The sequence below is a fragment of the Apostichopus japonicus genome, chromosome 3 (assembly GCF_037975245.1).
Source record: "Apostichopus japonicus isolate 1M-3 chromosome 3, ASM3797524v1, whole genome shotgun sequence".
Taxonomy (NCBI): domain Eukaryota; kingdom Metazoa; phylum Echinodermata; class Holothuroidea; order Aspidochirotida; family Stichopodidae; genus Apostichopus; species Apostichopus japonicus.
This window is the reverse complement of record NC_092563.1, coordinates 7360173-7384506: the sequence shown is the minus strand read 5'-3', so window position 1 is coordinate 7384506 and position 24334 is coordinate 7360173. Positions and strand designations below refer to the sequence as shown.

At 37.8% G+C, this 24334-nt stretch overlaps 1 protein-coding gene across 18 annotated transcripts in view; it reads right to left on the bottom strand.

The window, feature by feature from the left end:
• The window catches only part of LOC139961728 (protein CBFA2T1-like), a 157862-nt gene that overhangs the window by 22456 nt on the left and 111072 nt on the right, over positions 1 to 24334 (bottom strand). For 14 of the 18 annotated variants that reach the window (XM_071961166.1, XM_071961234.1, XM_071961250.1 and 11 more), the window contains one exon: positions 5083 to 5229. In XM_071961166.1, the coding sequence (XP_071817267.1) occupies positions 5083 to 5229 (147 nt within the window). The other 4 variants (XM_071961263.1, XM_071961271.1, XM_071961285.1 and 1 more) reach the window with 4 other exon arrangements.

Here is a 24334-nt window from a genome sequence, read left to right as displayed (position 1 = left end):
GGGAGGCAGGGGGAAGGCAGAAAGGGAGGCAGGGGGCATGAAGAAAGGGAGGGTAAGGTCAATAGGAAAGGGAGGCAGGGGAAGGAAGGGAGGCAGGGGGGATGCAGAAAGGGAGGGTGAGGTCATTAGGAAAGGGAGGCAGGGGAAGGGAGGCAGGGGGATGCAGATAGAGAGGGTGAGGTAACTAGGAAAGGGAGATAAGAGGAAGGAATGGGCAATCAGATGAGATTGAGTTCTTGTCCACAAGATTTGAACCGTTCAATGGTAATATTATTCAGCCTAAGACAGACTAACAGAGATTGTGCTGGGTGATACAAGAACCATATTAGACTTTCACTGGGTACCATCATGTTGGTGTTATGTCTGCCTATCCTTTCGATTCTTTATATTTTGTGTAAGGATACAGTACTGCAGTATATAGCTGGAGTCTCAGTTTTGACCAGAGTGTATATTATTTCAGACAATTCTGTCCTCCATATTATTTCAGACAATTCTGTTGTACATATTATTTCAGACATTTCTGTCGTATATATTATTTCAGACAATTCTGTTTGGAAAATAATGAGATGAAGAAATAACAGGGATAAAATGAAGGGAGAAAAATGTATATATGGAAGGCTGATATTCCACCTCTTTGAGGGTGAATAGACACCACGTAACTATTAAATGATAAGACTTTGACATCCTCCAATAATCGAGCAGTCTGAAAGATACCGAAAAACCCTAATGGGAGCACAATACCAGGTAAATTATTCACTGTTGCAAATTGAATTTTTTTTTTCGTTTTTTGATATGGATCCAGAAAACCTAAGTTTCTCTCAGAGCTACCATGATTCAACCAAGCTTCCAAGATTGAAACAGAATCAAGGGCCTGGCAGTATGTGATCCTTGTATGCGACACTGGACGTAGGATAGTGCCTGATTTACCGCCGGCTAGCAGAGGACAGACAAAAATATAAACAAGAGCACAATTGTGTTTAAAGTTCACGGTGACCAAGAAAAAAAACAAAAAAAAAAAAACAAAATATAACCAATAGGTCAAACTTCCCTGTTGGAATAATTAAGCCTTAGACGGTCTTGTTCCTTCATTTACAAACATTTCCAGCAGAAGCTGGATCTTACCAAACTATTTTAAACTAGTTGTGGTAGGTTACTTAAACATTCCTATACCAGGAGAGACATCTTAAACATCTGTCTTTTAACAGAAGGATACTTTCATATTTACATCTGTGATACTAATTATTCATATAACAGAAGGAAATGATATCCGACTAGTTTTGTTCCTTGTTTCATTCTACTGCACACACACCCAATTGTGACACGTACTCTTTTATCGGTCTGTATCTAGGGATTGATGTGAAAAAAGATAAAAACGTGATTGTGTTACCAAAATACATCTGTTTGTGACATTCAGAACATTCACATTCTGTGAGGGGAAATAACTGATAAGTATAATCATATTATATAACTATGTATCAAATAATCGGGCAGTTCTGACATTTATAACGGCATTGTTACCTCGTGAATGCTCTGGCCGTGAAAGAGACCGTGTGGTCTCCCCGCCGGTTAACTCTGTGTTCTTTTGTACCACACGAGATAGATCCAGGGTTTAGCCATTTGAGCAAGCTGCCAAGAGCACATTTCCATGGTAACGCAATCGAAATAATTAATATTAACATTACACTTTCATTTTACACTCCTATCACAAACAGTGATTAATTGTCCACAGCTGTATAAAATTATCTTATTACAAAGTTCTGCAACATTCAACCTCCTTTGGTGGGGCTTAACTTTCAACATGAACACCAAGTTCATCCCAGCTGTCCTAAAATTAATACAAAACTCAGGGTTATATGGCATTACTGTACTTTTCAGGGAATTAAAAAATAACCAACCTCATCCCTCCCCATCCCCATCTCTCAGCCCTCATCCCATCCCTGGTCTATTGGAAACTTAATCGTCCAATCATCCACACCCACTGAGATGAATGTAAGAATCAGTAAATGGGATTAATGGAACCAGATGATATATGCTAGCCCAGCTGTGTTCCTACATGGTGTATCTGAACAAAACAGGTTTTATACTTTATAGGCCATGAGGAAGTGAAAAATCCATTCACCGTAACACACTGAGGTTTGCAAAATATGAACTAAAAACCTCAATAAATTCCCTGTCCCAGATGTCACAACAAAGCATTTGACCAGAATTCTAATGTTTGACCTACAAATTTACAATGGAAACCTTTAATCTTATTTACAATCCCTAAAGTACCTTTGGGAGGAAACTGGATACTCCATGGTTATATGGCATAGAGGAACTTTTCAATTTTTCATTCAGACCGGACTATCGGTTGATAACCACAAGTGAACTACTGAACCACAAGTGAACTACTGACGTCAACTCTCTTTCACAGTCATTATAGTGGTGAAGTACACCCCTCACTGTAAAGCTCCACAAAGCAGCAACAGAAGTGACATGGTAAAAGACCAACTACTCCTGTTACCACAAAACATTTAAAGGCATTGAAGACTTGCCCCAAACAGCGTGCGGCCATCTGAAAAAGTTAACTTTCTGTTGCTTGCAAGTGACGTTTTGTTCGTGTCGCTACAAAATGCAGACAGTAATGAAACGTGATACCTTGATATCTTTAGCTGGACCAGAGATGTCCATCGCTGTATCGTTTGTATACTGTACTGTGGGTATTTGAGTGGGTATTAACCGCAGCTGTATGTACTGACTGTACACTAGTGTCTGATTACCGATGGTAGCAAGCTGTGTGTGTATTTTCTGGGATCGATGGTGGTGTTTAACACTTCTGTTACACCTCATTCGAAACTAGGTCAGATTACCGGCATTAGACGTTTCTTTTTGCGCGAGTCTTCACACCCTTTAAGTACTCAACAGCTATCTTGCATATATCATAAAGGTACTAATTATATATAAGAATGCCAAGAATAAGTTATTTTCTAAAGTTAATAAGCCTGTTATATTAATAATAATCTGTTGGATGATCTTAGCTATACCAAGTTCAAATGTTTTGCTTCAATTTACTTTTGTTCATACGGAGCTATCCTCTAGTAATCTCTACTTACAATGTACAAAAATATGTACACAATCTGGTGGCATCATACTGGACTGTTAAATTGAAATAAAATGTACCCGAAAAAATAATCTGTTTCTTAAACTCCACTGAAATTCTCATCATCAACGTTTGAAATACAATGTGAAGGTTTGCAAATGAATTTTTTTTGGAACTTTATTTTTGTATAGCTTTACACCATGACTGGATATGTACAGTACCTGTAGTGACTTTTGCTAACATATCTAGGTACAAGGTATTTGTATTATATAACCACATTCAGCCAATAACTCTATACAGTAGTGTATTGTATATAGCAGTCACTTGTATGTATGCATGTTAGAATTGTATGTGTATTGCATAGTGTATTGTATTGTAAACAACAGTGTATTGTATGCATATATGTATTGTATGTGTATTGCATAGTGTATTGTATTGTAAACAGCAGTGTATTGTATGCATATATGTATTGTATGTGTATTGCATAGTGTATAATATTGTATACAGTGGTGTATTGTATGCATATATGTGTATTGTATGTGTATTGTTTCTATACAGCAGTGTATTGTATGTATGTGTATTGTATGTGTATTGCATGTATGTGTATTGTATTGTATATAGCAGTGTCTTGTATGTATGTGTGTATTATATGTGTATTGCATAGTGCATTATATTGTATACAGCAGTATATTGTATGCATGTGTGTAGTGTATGTGTATTGTGTATGTATATGTTCATTGTATGACCCAACACACTAGGATCTGTCTCTACAGTATGTTTCAGCTACTTTCCCAGTCATTGTGACTTCAGCTTACTGCCTGTATTTAATGATCAGAAGGAAATCACCTTTTTAATTGTACTTTGCAGATAATCTTTGACCTCTTGCTTAGCTGAAATTAGCAATGGCACTATACAACTGTTATGTACAGTGATATGGTATGGTGAGAGGGAAATACTACTGAAAGTATGGTTTGAAATACTACTTAAGGAAATGTTTGCAAGTACAATTAAGTCTAGATTTCATTGTGTCCTTTCAAGTACATTTTCATCATAAAAGTAATCTTCCTTGCACATATTAACCAAGACCAAATTTTGGTTTTTGATAGATACATATGGTTTTCACGGTTTGGCAACTGCTGACCTTAAATGACCTTTGACCTGCACCAAAAACATTAGTGATATTGTACTCATTACTGGGAAGTCATATATCTTAAATATGAGATCTCTTAGATATTCCTTTCATGAGATATTGTGCACCCTTACAAGGTTTTCATGGTTTCACCTCTGATGACCTTAAATGACCTTTGACCTACATTTGAAAGTACATAAGGCAATCATACCATGCATATATAAGGTCCTTTGTTGTTTAGGTTCTGGAGATACAGCATTTTTGAGATTTCACTTTTTGCCCTCTGCTGACCCCAAATGAGTTCTGACATTATAAGGAAGCTACATGTAAAATATGAGAGCCTATAAAGTTTCCCATCTGGAGATATCGTGTTTACAAGGATTTCAAGTTCTGACTTTAACTGAACTCAGACCTACACAAAATTGTGTAAAAACTTTACATTACCTAAGCCTATCCTGCCATGCATACATGAGCTCCTTTGATGGATCATGTTGTGGAGATTTTAAATTTTGCCCTCTGCTGCCCCAAATGACCTTTGACCTCCACCCAAAACAATATGGTTCTTGTACTAATTATTGGGAAGCCACATTCCATATATGAGAACTGCAAAGGTTATCCATCTTGAGATATGGTGTTTACAAGCTAGGCCATCACATACACACAAACACATGCACACACACACACAAACTTGACTGCATAGATTACTTGCCTGCCCATGGCAAATAACCATAGAGAAAAAAAAAAAACTCAACATCCTCCTAATAATTGACTTCTTGATGGTTCATTAAGAGTTGCATAGAGTTTGGCTGTTGAAGTAACCAAATTTAAATATATCACCAGCTGCAGTGACCTATTAACTGGTTAATTCTCCTACCTGTTGACGAAGATGTTGACATGGTCCTTGCATGAGGACCCATCGTATGAGGGACATTGGTGCTAGCTAAACTGGTATTAGTTGATGACTTGGTTCCCCCATTGCTTTGGTCCACAGGAGATTCAGGCATTTTGCTATCAGTTTGATCTGCAGAAAGCGAAAGGGAAGAAAAGTGAAATGAACATAAGCAAATTGTCAAATTCTAACAAAAGGTTCGCTAATTGCATACTAAAAATATGCTCCATATTTATTGACAGAAGAAAAGAAGAACAAATTGAGGGTTCCACAAGATTTGATGGCTTTAACTGTGGATGGCTCTCAATTTTTTCCAAACAAATGCTGTTGTTGGTGCTTCTTACAAAGTGATCCGTCAGATCAAACAAAATGATTCAATGGCGTTGTCTTGTTTGGCTTGTCCTCAGTGGTGTTCTATTTACTCAAGGTCAAACTGAAATCACAGATTCTTTTCAACAACAGATACTATTTCATCTGCTGTATAGCAAGCTGCCTGTTATCAGATGTACAGTAAGCAAGGCAATGGCCACCGAAACATTTAGTAGCTGTGTTGCCGAGGATTAAGTTGAATGCTTAACGGTAATAATGTGTATGACATGTATGTCTTTATTCTTGAAACGCATGGAATGAATTATTAATGAAAATTAAGCTAAGTAATTCGTGCCCATTTGAAATTGATCCCATATTTCCTTATTCATACTGTATATGCCATTGCCCTCCTATCCTACAACCACCACCCTCCCCCCTAAACCCCATCATTGCTAGTCCACTGATCGAGGGCATGTCACGTCCTTTTTCAAAATGACATCACACCCAACATGCTTTATTTCCAGTACAAAGGGAGCACCAGCATAGTACATTTCTCGGAGTCAAAAGGGAAATACCGCCGTTCCCTTCTGGCAGGACATGAAAACACTTCAAAGAGTGGATCAAAGAACAACGATTTTTGCTCAAAACCACTTCAACACTTTGAAACAATATGGTGTTGTTTTTCCAACAGACATATTTCTGGGCCGAATGAAAAGGCTATTTTTAAATATATAACTTGCCATCGCATGGCGTCAATGAACAATGACATGAAATTTACACAAGTCGTGTTGTTACCCAAATGTTGTACTTTATTTCAAGTACTCTGATGGCAATAAAGTGCAACAAGTTCACCCCAATCAGAGAGTTTTTGTTAGTTTTGTGTCCTTTTCATTTTATAACCTTTTGAAAGCTAAGTAGGTAAAGGGCAACTAAAGAAAAATTTGACACAAAGTTTGAGAACAAGAAATGAAGAAAAAGCCGATTATTTAGACGGGGGGAGGGGGGGGGTCATGACAAAAAGAGACTGGATGACATAACTATGTGGAATGTAACCAGCATCATGTGGTTATGAGACAAACTAGAAAGTCATACCCAAGGTAGAGCTTTAACTCTGCCTGTATAAACCAGCGACGTATGACGACAAGGTTAACCAAAATCAGACCTGAGACATTTAAACGTACACCTCCAAAAGCAAACCATGATATTCCAACTTTAAACAACAGCTGCTGCTGTATGTATGCTATAATTAAACTAACGAGGTTGACCCAAAAAATTAAAAAACATAATTTTTTCATAACTCTATAAACGACAGACCTGCTGTATGAGATATACTCTTAAGCTAACGAGGTTGACCCTAAAAAAAAAAAATATCATCCCTTGTTCTTGTGAACGGATATTCATGATATTTGGAAATTGTCATTTTGAATTTCAGCAGCGATGGAAGTTTTACTTGGACTGATTAGTTCCATTAAGTTAACGAGAAAGTAAGGGACGGTCTACTCTCCATCTGACATCTGCCGCTGGGAGAGGGACGTTAATACCGAGAGAGAGAACTACATCGATCCTGGTACGGGCAAACATACAAAGGCAGTACATCAAGAACAACGGTTTATATGAAAACACGGATATGATGTAATATTAATGAATTTCGATATTGACGATTTGTTTATAGTACTAAGTACTTCCATAATGATTAATACTGATAAATATTTGGCTTGACCAAGCACACTGGTTTGGTCAAAGTTAAAGGTTTAAACCTGCAGAGAGTGAAATTAATCTTCAAAGGGGGGGGGGGGGGAGGGGGAGGGACACAAACAATACCGCCATCTTTGCCACGTATCTGAGACAGACATCTTTGTGAGGAACAACTCTCCCGAATAGCTAAGGAAAATGTCTTGTTTCATTTTGGGAGATATCCTTGTTTAAAGGTCACGTCTCGTAAATGTTGTAAATCTGTGATGTCATACTGCCACCAGGATCTGAAATCTTTTAATTTCTCTTTGTTTAATTTAATTTCATATTGTTTAATCAGCAACTTACTACAGAATAGTTTCATACAAATTACTATTTACATCCAAGCCCAAAAGAACCAACGATTTTAAACAACATATCAATATATCCCGATAGGTTTCATATTTGCAATGGAAACTTGATTATTTAATGAAGAAACTATGGAGAACCAACATTGTAACTAATTGCAACATTTTCTCCACATTTTCTCTAAAAGCATTTAAGATAAAGAAACAATTCTTATAAGTTTTAGATACTGTTGCCAGTAATATTACAATGATATCTTAATTGTTCATCATGAAATAATAATTGTTCAAATCTGAACACAATAGTTCACTTCTGTGATTCAGGTATATTTGGAAGAGGAAGTGGACGTTGACCAGAGAGTGGGGCCCGTGGGGTCACAATGCCGTACCATAATTAATGTAGGTTAGATAGATTGGAGTGCATTTATTGAGTGGAGACAGGTAAAGAGGAGAGTGTAAGTAAAATACAGAAGTTTTTACTACTAACATGCAAACAGCTGCTACAGCAGAGTTTAAGACGCTAAATAACCTGCCAGTCCAGAAACATCAACGTACCCAAACTCCTACAACGAGGTGCTTTAAAGAGGAGGGGGTTATGCCTCAAAAGGGCAATCTATTGTTTTCACATCTGAAATGACTTTCTACATTGAAAAGATTCCAAACTTAGAGTTCAAAATATTGAATTGGAAGCCACCCGATGCGTAAGTTGTAATCCATAAGCCCTTGTGGGTTTCTCCCACATTTTTTGGTCACTTAAAGGGTGTGAAGACTCGCGCAAAAAGAAACGTCTAATGCCGGTAATTTGACCTAGTTTCGCATGAGGTGTAACAGAAGTGTTAAACACCACCATCGATCCCAGAGAATACACACACAGCTTGCTACCGTCGGTAATTAGACACTAGTGTACAGTCAGTACATACAGCTGCGGTCAATACCCACAGCACAGTATACAAACGATACAGCGATGGACATCTCAGGTCCAGCTAAAGATAACAAGGTATCACGTTTCATTACTGTCTGAATTTTGTAGCGACACAAACAAAACATCACTTGCAAGCAACAGAAAATTTAACTTTTCCAGATGGCCGCTCGCGGTTTGGGGCGAGTCTTCAATGCCTTTAAGCGTTGTATAACCGCTGACTATTATGATATATCATTATCAATTATCCAAAAAGATCACTATTCTGCCGAGTGTTTTTTGTATCCTCTGACTCAAACGAGACAATTGTGACGTAGATCATGACACAATGAATAATTCTTATATTGCGGTGAAGGCCACAGAGGGTTCTTCTTTCTTTAACTACCCTGAGAAATGCCTAACTTTTTTCTTATTTGAGACACGACAACGACGTATGGCTGTTGACATGAAAGAGGCGGCACCCTGCAGAAAGTTCTTCGTTTCCATCTGTCCCTTTAACATCATCAAATATGAGAAGTTGTAGACCCCATATGGAAGGACAATGTCCAACAAAGATACCATAATTCCATCTGGTTAAACCAGTACCCACCCCCAACAATTAAAAAAAAAAAAAGGTTTACAATATTAAATATCTAATTACTGGAATATTTCAAAAAGAAAAAAGCCAACAACATACGAAAAAATTAACAGAGTCATAACTCATACCGGATGGATCCATTATTAGTCAAGAATTACAAATGTAGGTAGCACTGGGCCATACAGGAGATTGTAGGCCGTTAGAAATGAGATTTATGGGGTGTGAAATGGGGAGTGTGGGGGTGGTTATCCACTGTTAACAATGCATGGGAGGGAAAACCAGTCCACTATAGTACAAATCAGAGGGAATGTGTTGTACATTTCAAAACAGGTACTGTAGATGAGAGGAGAGGAGAAGAGATGAGTGGGGGGGGGGGAGGGAAGGAGGGATCGGAGAGGAAGCAGCCAGGACAAAAATTTGGTCTTATTCATAATTCACAAGGGAGCAACATTCTCCAATGTTTCTCCTCACGTAGTAATAAAATAAAATTAAAAAAAAAAAAAAAAATGTTGCTGATTTTGTCAAACCCAGTTTGAGTGACATTGTTAAAATATTGTTGGGGTCACTGAGATGGAGATAAAACATATTGCTAAGACAGAATTTGAAAATATGATCAACTTTTCAAAATCTCGACTTGTACTCGAGACTTTGCAAAATAGATCTAGTTTAACAAACTTCATTTTTTGTTTACGATACGGACGACTTCCGATGTCCGTCCAATCGGTGATCCGATACGAGAAACTAATGAGAAAAGCAAACAGAAATGATGGTACTAATGAGACCAGCAGATGCCTTCCTGAATCTCGGCCTGTTAATTGTGTCGCCGCCGGCATTATGTTCAAAGACAGGTGTCTGCGTGGCAACACTTATGGATTATAAGGGGTATAGACGGAGTGCATATATACATTCACAGTAACAGCTTAGGGGTGAAACATTAACCTTAATCTCTCTTAAGAAAAATCTGCAAAAGTAATTGAAAGCAAAATTCTCACACAATATGGAAGGAGATTACACCCATAAAATAATATCTCGGTGATAGGTGTGAATTAATTGTATTGGAATTGGCCTGTTTCTACATTCATATTCCTTATATATATTTATATAGATCTATATTTATATATATATACATCAAGGTGGCCGCCCCCCTTTGATTTACAAGATTTACTTATTGACAAGCTGTGAAAGATTACGTAGAACAAATGACCAATGTATTAACACTTCCAAATGGACTAATCTGCAAGAAAACTACCTTAAACAAACTTGAATGAAGAAATGTCAATAGTAATAAACTTGTAAACTTTGCAAAACCAAAGGGCGGCATAAAAAGCAGGGATTCGCAATTATATGTATCTAATTCATGATAGTTTATGAAAGGTTAGATTTTATGGTACCTAAACAGATTTTTACCAAATGGTCACAAAGCTTAGTTTTTTGCTCATTTACCAATAAAGATACAATATACAGCATGTAGGGATGAACCTTTGACCTTTTAATCTTGTTCTCATAATTAATATCCGAAAGATAACTAACTCTGACTTCACTGAATCATGATCATCCTCCATTGTTAGTAATACAAACAATTTTTTTTGGGGGGGGGGACAATGAAAATCACACCTGTTTAAACTTGTATTCAAAATTTGATATCAAGGGTTGCATATCATGGCACTAAAAAATATAGCAAGTTTTGAATGCTTATATGTTTGGACACAATTAAAGAAATGGTAGTGAAGTCTCAAGGGACACCAGCCCAGAAATTCTTCCCAATTTTTTTTTCCATTCCTTTCGTTAAATAAACTAGAGCACCAATGGTGCAGAAGTTCATACCTTTTCGAGCTTAAAAATGTAGGGCCCACAAAACTTTATGGCCCACCAAATTTCAGATTCCACCAATTTTCAGCCCATGAGGGATTACCCCCCACCCCCACCTCCGTTAGCAGAATCCTGGCCATGCCACTGGCTATAATTCCTATTTTCCCCCTTTAAATCCTATTTTACCCACTCTCTCAAACAATACCACTGACCTACCCTATTAAACTTTCTCCCCTCTACCTGAGCAGACCTGAAGCACTCCTTGCCAAAATTTTGGCTGGCTGCCTACATACCTCAGGCTCAAAGACTTCTAAGAATCGACAAGTGCTGATTGGCTGTAGGGCTCCCACGCTTACAGTTCAACAGTTAATAACAACTCCCAGTCCTGCTTTAATTCCACTAACAGCCTCTGCAGAGCTTAACCACAAATGTAAACAAACACTGCAGAGACTGGGAGACAAATTAAAGGAGCTTTGGCAAAAGGTGAAGGCTCAGATTTTTTTAAACAATGGGGATTAATTGTAATTAATTAACTTTTGACCAAAAATTATTAGGCATCACCTTATTCATACACAATCCAACAATCATCAGTTCAACTTTGAATATGATCCATCAAAATCTTGAGGAGATTGAGATATTTGAAAATATTACAAAGAATGACCCCCGATGACCCCCTTAATGACATTTGACCTCAATTTTCCGAACACCCCTCGTAACCCTCATCCCGAGGAACGTTGTGACCAAGTTTCATTATAACTGGCCATACACTGTACGAACAGGAGCAATTTGAAAATATAGGGCCACAGCCCGGGCCACAAAAGACCCCTAGTTGATCTTTGATCTCAAATTCATGAACACCCTGAAGGTAAAACTTCCATAGTACTATCGTGACAAACCCTCAACATTGTAACATGGAATCTGTAGGAGAAGAAGCATTTTGCGTATTTCCACAAAATGGCCCATTACGGCCCACAGGTGACCTTTGACCCCAAATTTCGGACCATCTCTGATGGCCCTATACCCAATGGTCCTTGTGTCCAAGTTTCATGAAATTCCATCAAACATTGTGCAAGTGGGAGCGGTTTTACCAATTGTTGACGGATAGAGTGATAGAGTGATAGAATGATAGAGTGATAGACGCCGCACTATAACAATAGCTCAAACCAGCATGCTGGTATGAGCTAAAAACTTGCAATTGGGTTTGATATTGGAACGTACCAATTTTTAACAATTTTAATTGAGTTGTATAGTTTGTCCATTGTCCAAGCGGCTGGCTGTATTTACAACATAGCAACGTTTGCTAAGGACATGAATGAGCAAAAAACCTTGTTATTAAGTCATCACATTTAAGAGTCACAACAAAAAGATTGAATTTCTAAAAGGAGATGATTTTACTTTCACAATTAAATTATCAACAAATGACTTAAACTAAAGAAGCCTTATTGCTCTTAGGCGTGGCCTATTTTGCAAATCAAACTCGGCACTTAAAAATTGCTTATTTTTTGGTCAAGCGACCACGGCTGCTATCAGCAATAAATTCACCAGCTGATCAGTTCAGTGATAGTAAACTGATACGGTGGGAAAGGGCACAAAGAGTTGAGAAGTACGATTTGAGGAAGGAAAACAAAACAGTTACACAAGTTTAATCTGTTGTTGATTAAATCAATCCATGCTGGCTGGCTGGTACTCCAGGTGCTGAACCGACAGACTTTCCCAGCTTTCTACTCGGCCGTAAGTTCAGTAAAACAATAATCGTGTATCTATCTATTTACCTGTACAAAATGCTATGTGAAAACTAGCAACTCTTTCAGATAATTGTTAAAGGTGCACAGGTAACGACAGTATGAACGTTAAATGTTATCATTTTTATGCCATTATATGGTAGCGGCCCTTTCAATGGGTTGGGATCAGCTACAGTGTAAATACAAGAATATTACTGCAGTTTGTTATAGGCAACTGTAAGTACATCTAAGAGTGCATATCTATCTCTGAGACAGGTAAGAGATGTAACTTCACAAACTGGACACTTCTGTTACCAACACAGAGTCAAGAACGACCTTGCATCAACTATGCAACGTTCATTCTACAATATTCAACCTCCAAGATACTAAAATGATACAAAAATTGAAACTTGTGTATTCGTATTCCCCCCCCCCCCCCAAAGCAACTTCAGGAATACGTTTTTGTGACTCTGTTTATGGAGTTTTGCATGAGCGTTCAATTTCCACAATAGTGACAGGGACGAAAGTTGCCACGACATCCGTCCAATGTCAACCGTGTGTTACTCCATAATAAACTAGTTACGATTAGGAGACAGATGTCTTCGACCAACGACCTTTGACACCTCTATCATCAATCCGGATCCAGAAGCCCTCATCGACGACAACCACCTCATTCTCTCTTCCTCTATTTACCGTTTGGTTTATAGAATCGTGCGAAGTTTACAACAACACAGGGATGGAGAGGGAAGACTTTACCGTACAAATTTAGTGTAGCAGCTATGAAAGTTGTCAAGTTTATCTCTTACAGTATAAATACAATTTCTGTGTACAAACCTACTATACGTCTTTGCACTTTGTACTGTATCTAGAAATGTGACAATTTTGCATTAGCATCTTGCGATGCGATACCGGAGGATTCTCAACTGAATGTGGCGGAAGCAGCATTGTTACGAACGCAGGATTCTGCAATGTTTTATTCATTATTTCTTTTCAAGAAAACCACAACTTCTTTAAGTACAAGAACCAAAAGTTCTCCTAGCTACTACGGAGTTGGCAAGTAGGGAAGTAGAAGGGCGGATGAAGGAAAAATGGGTTGAAACGGCAGGGTGGTCGAAAGGAAGGGCGGGCCGGGCTGCCCTTGAAAAACAGCAAAGCTAATGCACTGAGCATTTCTGCCCTATATATTGTGTATAACATCCACAAAGTATATGCAGTGGTACTACACTAGTATGAGTAACAGTAGGGCATATGATAAACGTAATTGGTTTTCGATCGGGGCGCAAGCTATTATTACGGGACGCAAACTTTTTCGGGGGCTTGCGTCCCTGGGATGCAAACTTTTTTTCACTAATAACATCACTGGGAAGGTTCTACTATACTTTCAAGTGTTTTATGAGGGTTTTTATCAGGGCTCCTCTGGAAAGCAGTGCTTCTGCGCTGACCAAGACTACCCTCATTAAAGATGACAATAATCATAATAATAATCAAAAAAAAAAAAATTAGGCAGGTCTGAGCAACTCTGTCCCGGGCGGGCTATAAGTTGAAAAACCTTGAGCAAATCCATCTGTATTTCTGAGACTGCCAGGATCATTAATATTCACGCACTCATAAACAACTGAGCTAGAAAAAAAAAATTGATAGTTTCAACCTGGAACATGAATCGCAATTTTCCTAGACCAGTAACTCCTACTACACTGATATCGAGCAGGCAGGGAGCACGGAGATAACATACAACAAATATTACCGAGAGAAGTCACACGTACTATACCCATAGATCGTCATACCACAGAACTTATTTTCCAACATTTTGAGGTCAAATCCACAGGCCGTATTAAACAGAAGCTGCTATATACATGAAATCTATGTGATTAATTTAAACCATCATAAAATTTGCAAATTTAACATGTGCTAATAATGAGTTGTCATCGTGTCCCAACTAACTCACAAAATGCAACATTTTTTTTCAATAGTTACTCTACCGTGATAAATACCATGACATACTTGAAAGTTAATACAATTCGTTAACTACATATGTAAATTCAACTTTTTTTTGGCTAGGTTTTGCATATTGCAATGCATCATATATTAATCATACATGTACAAATTTATATCCTGCATACATAAATATACACTGTTACTTTTAGTGCAATAAATAACATCCAATTAAGATATAAATAAAATCAAATGGATTAATCAAGAATTAATAAATAGGGGTACCAATAAAAACACTGGATTACCTACTTACCAGATCGTGACTATCCTATCCTATCCGTGGTATATGAGACAATAAAACAACACACATGCACACACAAACAATGCCTGCACAGTTAGACTGTAATTAGTACAGTACCAAGCTGTTATAGTGTCCTCTGCTGGTATATCATATAGAACGAACCAAAACAACCTTCAGTAACTAACCCTATAGCTCTCATGGTCATCGTAGTAGTCAGTATATAGTAAGTAGTCCACTCTCAATAGTCCACACAACAACAACAACTGACCAATAACTTCTCCTCCATTAAAAAAAAAGCCTCTTGCACTGCTTGTATATACTTACTATATCCAATCACTTTACACAAAACAAAAACCCCCCTGGCTTACCTGTCACACTAAAAAATGTCTTCTTTCTTTTTGACAGATGGGTTTAAAAAAAAACTTCTTTGTCCTCAATACCAGGCCTTCTTACCACCACCAACAGAAGTAAACAGCTTGTTTAATAACAAAAGCCGACTGCTTCCTGCACCTCTGTATACATACATCTCTCCCCCTCTAGGTCAGTCCAGACAAAGAAAGGAACTAACAAAGAACCAATCAGAAGAGGCCCAGCCTGCATGCCAGTGTGCTATACAACCTGGACTGTTCCATTTCAATATCAAACGGGGGTGGTAAAACTGCGGGCGAGACTCTCCGCATGGCATAGGGAAACCATTGGATATAAACTAAGTGCAGTGCATGTGGGTGGAATCTTGGAAAGCTAAAGAGAGTGATGAATATTTTCACAGTGAAAAAGTGGAGAGGAAAGGTCAAGGGTCAGTCCCTGCCGAGACAGGATAAAGTACATAACATTTAGTGGGACATACATGCAAGTGGATTTACAAACATCGAGGGCTGTTATTAAAATTATAGCCACAGTCAGCGTACCAATAGGAATGAAGTACTAAATAACTATTCTACAAATGTTTTTTTCCCCTCTTTTTTGTGTGTGTGTAGTTTGCTTGGATGAAAACAAGTTTACATGCATCATTTTCGATTTGATAAGTGTATACTTGTTGAGGTTGGCTATATAGGGACATTTACACGAAACGTCCACGGCTTAAGTAGATCCAGACAACAATACTGATATCAAACAGAAATGTATTAACTGTATTATTTCCCAAGGACAGAAGAAATTTTGTAGTTGACTTAAGACTAAGCTTCAGTCGAGAGTTGTTTCACAACTGTAGGAGAGCACTGATTAAGATGTGATAACCATTTTCTATTAGCCCAAAGTTTAAAGTTAAATTGTAATTATAGTCCCAAAATTTAAGCATGCTCACGGCTGCTAAAAGAATATTTTGAGTCTCCAAAATTTGTTCCGAGACACTGCGAGAAAATCTTAATAGCAGACACAAAATACTGAAGGAAATTGCTTTGCTGTTGGCAATGAATCACTTGTTATATTTCATATATATATATTTATATGAGCAACCACTGTTTGATTTTTACAGCCTATATCTAGGGAAACCAATGACCTTCATAAGGAACAGAGCAGAGGTGTGTAGTTATGGCAAGTTGACCTACATCGCCCCTCTTGATCAGGGGGGAATCTATAACCTTAGAATGACTCCTTTAATATGCCTTTAATTGCCTCCTTACCCATTAATCATCAAATTAATAGGCAGTGCAGCAGATTAGCACGATAGAAGGTTGGCAAGTTAACTATACTGCCCTCCGTTTGAATCATACATGATCGCACAAAGCTATATGCAGTCGCAAATGCAGCCGACGTGCGACTCGCTGTATTATTTAAACAACATCTAACTTAATTAACATAAATTTACTTGTAAAATGACTAACGAGTCTATATCGATAAACCGAGGACGATGCTTCTTTCGATATATAGTGAAGACCTCATCTAAACACTTGTATTATATGCCGCACTATTAAAGACCAGAGAATCCACTCCATACATAACATTATATACCATCAGTCCCACAAACACATCACTTCCTGAGATTCTGTATAGGGGTGGGTCATGTGGCTGGACAGAACACTGTGTGTATGTAGGGTGGGGGGCTATATGCATATGTGTGGTATATGCACACACACATGCGTGGAGAGTTAGCACGGGAGTGTTAGCTAAGTGGTTAACGCAGGTGCCTTCCAACCATAAGGTCCCCGGTTCGAGTCACTCCAACATTAATTTATGTCGTCCAGCTACAGAGTTGTTGACAATTCATAATCATGGACATTAAATAGGAATCTAAGAGACTGTCTTCGGACAGCTTGCGGCTTCGATAAGCCAATGAGGCTTCTTCGCGAGTTCCTGCTTGCAAGAGGATCTAAAATACATGTATAACAAGGACTTTCTCAAATGTTTTCACTAAAGGTAATCACTGTACTTTATTCTGTACATGCAAAATGTGGGCCAGTGTTTCTTCATCATTAGTAGGAAAAATCACATCAGTCACATAGTCATAATTATGAGTCGGGATACGACAAAATGACGAAATGCTTTCTACCGTGAACACTGCACAATACCTAGCCTTAACCTGTCTTGAAGTGGTCCCACGTTTTCTGGTAATCTAGAGTCCAGTAGTAATCTTATCCTAAAGCATTCACTGGGTTCTTTATGTATGATGGAAGCATCACTTATAATATACAGTAGTACATAGTCTGAAAGATTCGCTGACTAAGGCACAATTATGCTGCTTACGTGTTTATAAGAGCTAATTGCAATACATTCCATTGGCTGTGATTTGACTTTGGGGCACAATAATAAAAAAATAAAACAATAAATGAAAAAAAAAAAAATTAATAAATAAAAACCCAAAATGACCAACTGAAAGAGCTATACCCAAGATGAGTAACTTTTGTTTAAAAAAACATGTTCTATATAGCAGAGCTTTACAAAGTCTGGATACATAGTTCATCAGTCTAGTTATTAACAAAAATTACAACAAACTATATTATTACAATTTTATCAAATAGCAACAACCAGTTAAATTTGCCATTTGAAATAAAAACTTAATTAAAAAACCATATTTCTCTCTCTGCCATATTTGCCTTGAAAAGACTTGGCAGTGTTTCACATAGGCTTGCTTATACCAGCATAACTTGACTTCCCCCATCAAACTTTACCTTGTCTACATACAGCATTGCAAGTACCAGCACTTAATCCCCAAAAATGCTGGTACATTGTACCATAGGCTTTAAGAGAAATCTTGTATGCTAACCATATTAAATAACCCATCTAATGCTTACTCATGCGCTCGCTTTGGTATTTCATATGGAGAAATGCGATTGCTATCAAATTACAGCCAAAGAATATATATACCATTATTCATCTCTGTGATGATGAAGTGGTGTTTTTGCTATCTTTTTGATTCAACCCATTAAGTATCTTTTGGCTAGGATCACCTGGTAGGCACTGCGTGTTAATTTCCGTTAAGATGGACAGCACTGAAACACAAATCAACTCTTTGAGGACATGGTCCCAGCCTATTATGTGTGTAACTATATCTTGATTTTACCCTTTGAGGGAAAAGAATTCCATTTCTAACTTTTCAAAGTTTACAACCTCACTTTCAAATCTGTGGCAAAAGTAATAACTTCGTACATGTCTGTTATGATCCCTATTTGTAACAAAACCCACTATTCCCTTATCTAGTCTCAAACTTTTGTTCATTGAAATATCTTAACTTACCAATTAGCATTTAAAGATTTCAGGAGTTGGTTAGTGAAGTTTTACTTTTTGGTTTCGATGATCATCCAAACCTTGGTAGTCATGCAGGCGGATGCATGTTTGTATTGAATTCAAGATCCCTATTGTTTTTGGTGGAAGTCAAAGGTCATTTGGTTCAAATTGTGAAACCCTTGTAAACACAATACTTCAAGAAGGAAATCTTAGACCAAACCTCATATTTTTGTCCATCATGGTCATCAGCTGCTAATATGAATATTGTTTGTGATATCTCAATGATTTTGCTGTACTACTTAGATTGAAGTACTGTATGTTGTTCATCCTGGCTATACCCAACAGCCTAGTATGTCATATTCATATCAGATTATACATGTAGCATCATTGAAACCACACTGCAGTTTCGCTGTCTGGTTATAAAACAAATCCAACTTTCTCATAGTACTAAATTCTGCTATCTGGTCGCAAATGATGTTCAAGGTGCTCTTCCCATATGTTACTCAAAAGATTTAATGAATGCTTCAGAATCCAGGATTCCTTTCAGCGAGGAGAGGGGGAGGAGAGGAGGGGGAGGAGAGGAAGGAGAGGGGGATGAGGTTAACAGGGAGTGGGGAAGAGGAAGATGGGACGAGGAAGATAGGATGAGGAAGGAGGGAGGGAATGAGGGAGAGGGGAATTGCGACGAAGACCTAGTAATTGATCTTAACGCTACATATTTGTACTTGGCTTTTGATATAACCATGAACATCACATTGTCATGATGTACAGTAGTATTTATAAGTTTGGTCAATTTAAAAAAAAAAAAAAATATGCAAAATTAAGATTATATAAAGAAGAAAGAAAGATTATATAAACTCAATTGTGCTAAATGCAAATATCTTAAAAGCTGTGAAAAATTTAGGTTAGAACATAACACATACATGTATGTTACACTCTCTGTGTTCAGCATTTTTGTCTGGTCTGTACACGTTATGGGACAGATAGCAGCTTATGAGAAATGCACAATTCACCGATTAATGAAAGTATCGACTCAAAATATTTATCATGCCAAAGAAATTACTAGAAGTTTGCAGAAGTACTTTGACTACAAAAATTATTCCCAGCCATTAATACGGAGAGTTAAAACTGACAATGAAATTTCTCAGTGTGGATGATCATAGCTACTGTTAGGGAGGCATTACGGAGAATATTTGTTGAAATTTGAGCAGGGGGGGGGGTGACCTTAAGGATATTGAGGGTGAAAAAATACTGTAACCACCCACTAATTTTGAACCAAGTGTCCATTAGCTTATTAATTATTAAACAAACATGAACATGCACACGCACACATATACAACAGCATCAAACATCAATAAATGGCAATTTTCTTAAACCTTATTCAGTTTTTGAGAATATACATATTTTGTCTCTAACAGCAATTAACGTCTAGCCTAGACGAAATTGCATCAAACTCGTAGAGAGATACCAAAAAGAGTTCGGCTAGAATACCAGTGAAAAATGTCTCTTTGAATACGCAACGACAAATATGCAACAATGCTTTAACTACTACACATACCTGCTACTTTGGCTGCCATCTGCACGTAGAACGCTGTGAACAGATACGGCTTCAGAAGTGAACTTGAAGCGAACAGACCCCAACAATTTAAACGACCAATAAAGTTCAAGGAATGATGGAATTACTGAGGGTATAATAATGCTATGTTAACTATTAATGATACTGTAGTGAATGGTATATATGCATATGTATATTTATATATATATATATATGTATATGTATAGATATATAAATATATATAAATATGTATATATATGTATATGTATATATATATATATATATGTATATATATATACATACTCTCTGTGTGCATGTGTGGTATAGCCTACGTTTCTGTACGACAGTGTTTGGTTAACATTGCTGTTATATGATGTCCTGTTTTATGCTAATTAATATACGGTATATAATTATACTAAACATTGGGGATTTTGTTTTAAAACATTTTGTAATTCTTACAACTATAGATCACCAGATCAAATACTTTGATAGGTTAGTTATAATAATCACTACAAAGAAAGACATACTTGTGCAGATCGGGATGGAGGGGGTGGAAGGGGTGAGGGGAGGGTGGTGAGGGTAGGGGTGAGGGGAGGGGAGGGGGTGGAGGGGATGAGGGAAGGGAGTGGAAGGCAAGTGATAATAACTTGAAGACAGAAACACACTTTTGTTTTTCTCTCATCACTTTAGTAAATATTGAATCAACCTGAACACAATATAGAATCAAAAATGAATAAATTATTTTCCATTTCCATTTTGCCATATGGCCAATAAAAGAAAGAATCAAATCATCACACCTGAGGTATTCCTATGGATTTTACCCAAAATGCCACAATTGGCAATGTTATATAATGTAGCAAATTTTTGCATTTCAGATGCATTTGAGAGCCAGGACGAGGCTAGGTTATAATTACTCTACTGGTCCTGTTTTTGAAGTCTTCAATTGACCTTTAAGTATTGTATGAAAAGGAGAATACATTTTTCTTCATGCCATTTATCCCCAGGCCACCTAATTGACCTAAGGTCATGAACCCCACCTCCCCTCTCCCCCTCCCCTCTCCCCACTTCATGTTGTTTCACGCAATGCATGTCCTTGGTTTCCTCTGCTGTTGAAATTTTACCAAATCTCAAATTGACAACAGCCCCATCTATCACAATTTTTTTTTTTTCCATCTTAGTTATCTGTTAATATGCTTACTGGTTTACTTTTTTTCGAGAAGAGAAGAGATCTGCTCTGTTAATTGCTTTAACAGACAATCAATAGAGCATTTTACGCAGAATAACCTTGGCACTAGTTTTAACACATTCTGAAAAACACCATATTTTCACTTTCGAAACAGGAAACATGTTTGGTACATCAACAAAATAGACCACTTGCCCAATGAATTGCTCTGAAACTTTCAAAATGGTTTCATAACCAATAGATTAAAAAAAGAATATAAAAAAAAATATGAAGAAAATTAATAAAATAAAACATAAAACATGTTCAATTGGAGGGTCTAGTCATGCCATATTCTTCCATGATACTGACAGACAGATAGGCTTAACACATTATAGATTGCACTAAAGGAGGAGGTGGTGGATAGGACAACTGTTTCCGTTTCAAATGGGAGGACAATGATGTTTTGAAAGTCAGCACTACTGACTATGAAAATTAAGAAGAAGATTGGACGGTGAAATGGGATAGGGAGAGATGGGGTGGAGAGATGGGGGGGGGGGATGGGAGATGGTTTTAAAGATCATGACTGTTAACAAGGAAGATGAAAACTCAAAGATGTAATAAAATTCTTAAGTATATATAACCATAAACATGTAAACATGTATACCAACAAGTAACGTTATTCCAGTTTGGAGAAAATATTTTCTGTTTAAATTATTAACCCTTCTTGATTTCAAAAGGTCGGGATTTGAAGGTATCGATTTAAGAACAAAGGCACTGCCGGAACTTGGTATTGACCAAGGTCCCCCCACTCCACCCCACCCCTGCCCCCTTCTGCTTCCAATTTCTTTTCCTATATCCATGAGTAGCAACTACCTTAATTCACTGCAACAAACATTCTACAGCCCTTGATGCCCCTCTCCGTCCCCCGATGCCCCTCCCCGCCCCCGATGCCCCTCCCGTTTCACCTTATGCCCCTCACATCCCCCTGATGCCCCTCTCCGTCCCCCTGATGCCCCTTTCCCCTTCACCTTATGCCCCTCTCATCACCTGATGCCCCTCTCCATCCCCCTGATGCCCCTCCCATCCCTCTGATGCCCCTCCCCATCCCCCTGATGCCCCTCCCCATCCCCTGATGCCCCTCCCATCCCTCTGATGCCCCTCCCCATCCCCCTGATGCCCCTCCCCATCCCCCTGATGCCCCTCCCCATCCCCTGATGCCCCTCCCATCCCTCTGATGCCCCTCCCCATCCCCCTGATGCCCCTCCCCATCCCCCTGATGCCCCTCCCCATCCCCCTGATGCCCCTCCCCATCCCCCTGATGCCCCTCCCCATCCCCCTGATGCCCCTTCTCAGCCGTTTCCCCACTTTTGTATGCTACATTCCATTGCTTTCATTCTGTACCTCAATTCTTCTTGACCTCTAAACTGTTCCTTGATTAGTAGTCTCCATCGATTCATCTTGTTATCTACATAGGTGTTATAATATAATTATATAATTCACTAGTAAATTGACCAAATTACTGGAAGAAAGTAAAAAGGAGGCAGTCAGGTATAAACCAAGCCTATATATACGAAAACGCATATATAATACAGCCACAGGAATCCAGGGACGGACTCAACACAGTTCGTCTCTCCAACCCATTTAATATTTCTATTAAACAATACTGGAGACTGCAGGCATATATAGCGCTTGCACATAATTTGAATACAATTTTTTCTTTTCCACTTCAATATGGGGTTGCGCAGTCGCTCTGTACACACTAAGCCAACTCTATCTTGGATGCTGGTACCAGCAACTCTTCTCTATACATGCCTTTGGGTTGGAATCTAACTCTGATGAAACAATCCACATTATAAGCAAAGCCATTGGACTTTATAGCAACAGTATGGCAACCAGCCAGACTCACAAACTCTTTGGGGAATATGAATATTCAAACCTTGTGAATTATTATAGTTTTTAATATTTCAAGCTATTTGAAAGGTAAACAGGACTGCTATCTGAAGTATATATGGTGTCTCAATGGGGCAAGATATATATAAAGTTGAAGGTACAGTAGTTGTATGTATGCATATTAAATAGTGTACAATAATTTTGTATTCCGTACTGGGTGACTGGGTCAACCATAAATCAACAAATGATCTACATATTGAAATGAATCTGACGAAGACTCATACACTCGACATTGCCCTATAACTTGATGGTTAATTGCAATGCAACTTGGGTAATTCCTCACTAGATTACTATGTTACAGCTCTGTAGGCCAATTAAATTACATATGGCTTGCGCGGGTACATGTATGTTAGGAGGATACAAGGCCTGATACGAACAAACTCAACTTCGTCAAACTGTGGTAAATAGTTTAGCCAAACTGAAGATAAAGTCAAAGGCACAACTAATTTATTTATTCAAAAAGCCTTTTTTAACCCCTCTGGCTTTTGACATTTATGTATAAAATTTAAAAAATGATGATATTTTTTCTTTCATTTTCAAATGATGGAAAGGAAACCGTCCTACTGTTTATTAGCATACATGATATGTGGGCCTTTATTTAATTCACTACATGTGAAAAAGCTGTTATCAAAAAGGCAAAACAAATGTGATATTTGAACGTTTGTAAAGGTTCTTTCAAGGAATGTGGAAATCAGTATTTTTTTTTTTTTTTTTTTTCTCTATAAAATATCTATATTAATTTTTTCCTTTTAGTCTTTTATGCACTCCTAAATGGCTCTCAAAATCTACTAAGGATACTGAAATATGTTAAAGTTAGACAGCCTGATGTTTCAATCATTGCAGCTGGAGGTTAGCCTCGGAAGCAAATCCCGCTAGGATCTAAACGTCGAATGTTATTGAAGCCTTCATTAGCCGTTTCAATAACCGATTCAGTAATTTGTGTCCCAAAATTGCACTTTTCAATTTAGGGATACAGGTGAGAGGTTACTTTTAAACATGCCATCATTATTGTTCTTCGATCATGTAACGTAAATTTCAAAAGGCTACAGTAGCTCAAAATATTTAGCCATATCGTGCTGCAAATATACTGCCCTCAACACTTTCATGACATGGTGATTGAGATCCCTAACAGCACATATATAACAGAACAAGCACTAAAAAACAAAACCACTTTCACACCATTGTAACCATTTCTTGGACTGCTCTAATAGCATATATATTTGCAAACAAACCTGTTTACAGGCTAAGGAGAGCAAGTTTAATCAACAAAAGATACTAGTGTTGTTCTTTTTGTATGTTTCAA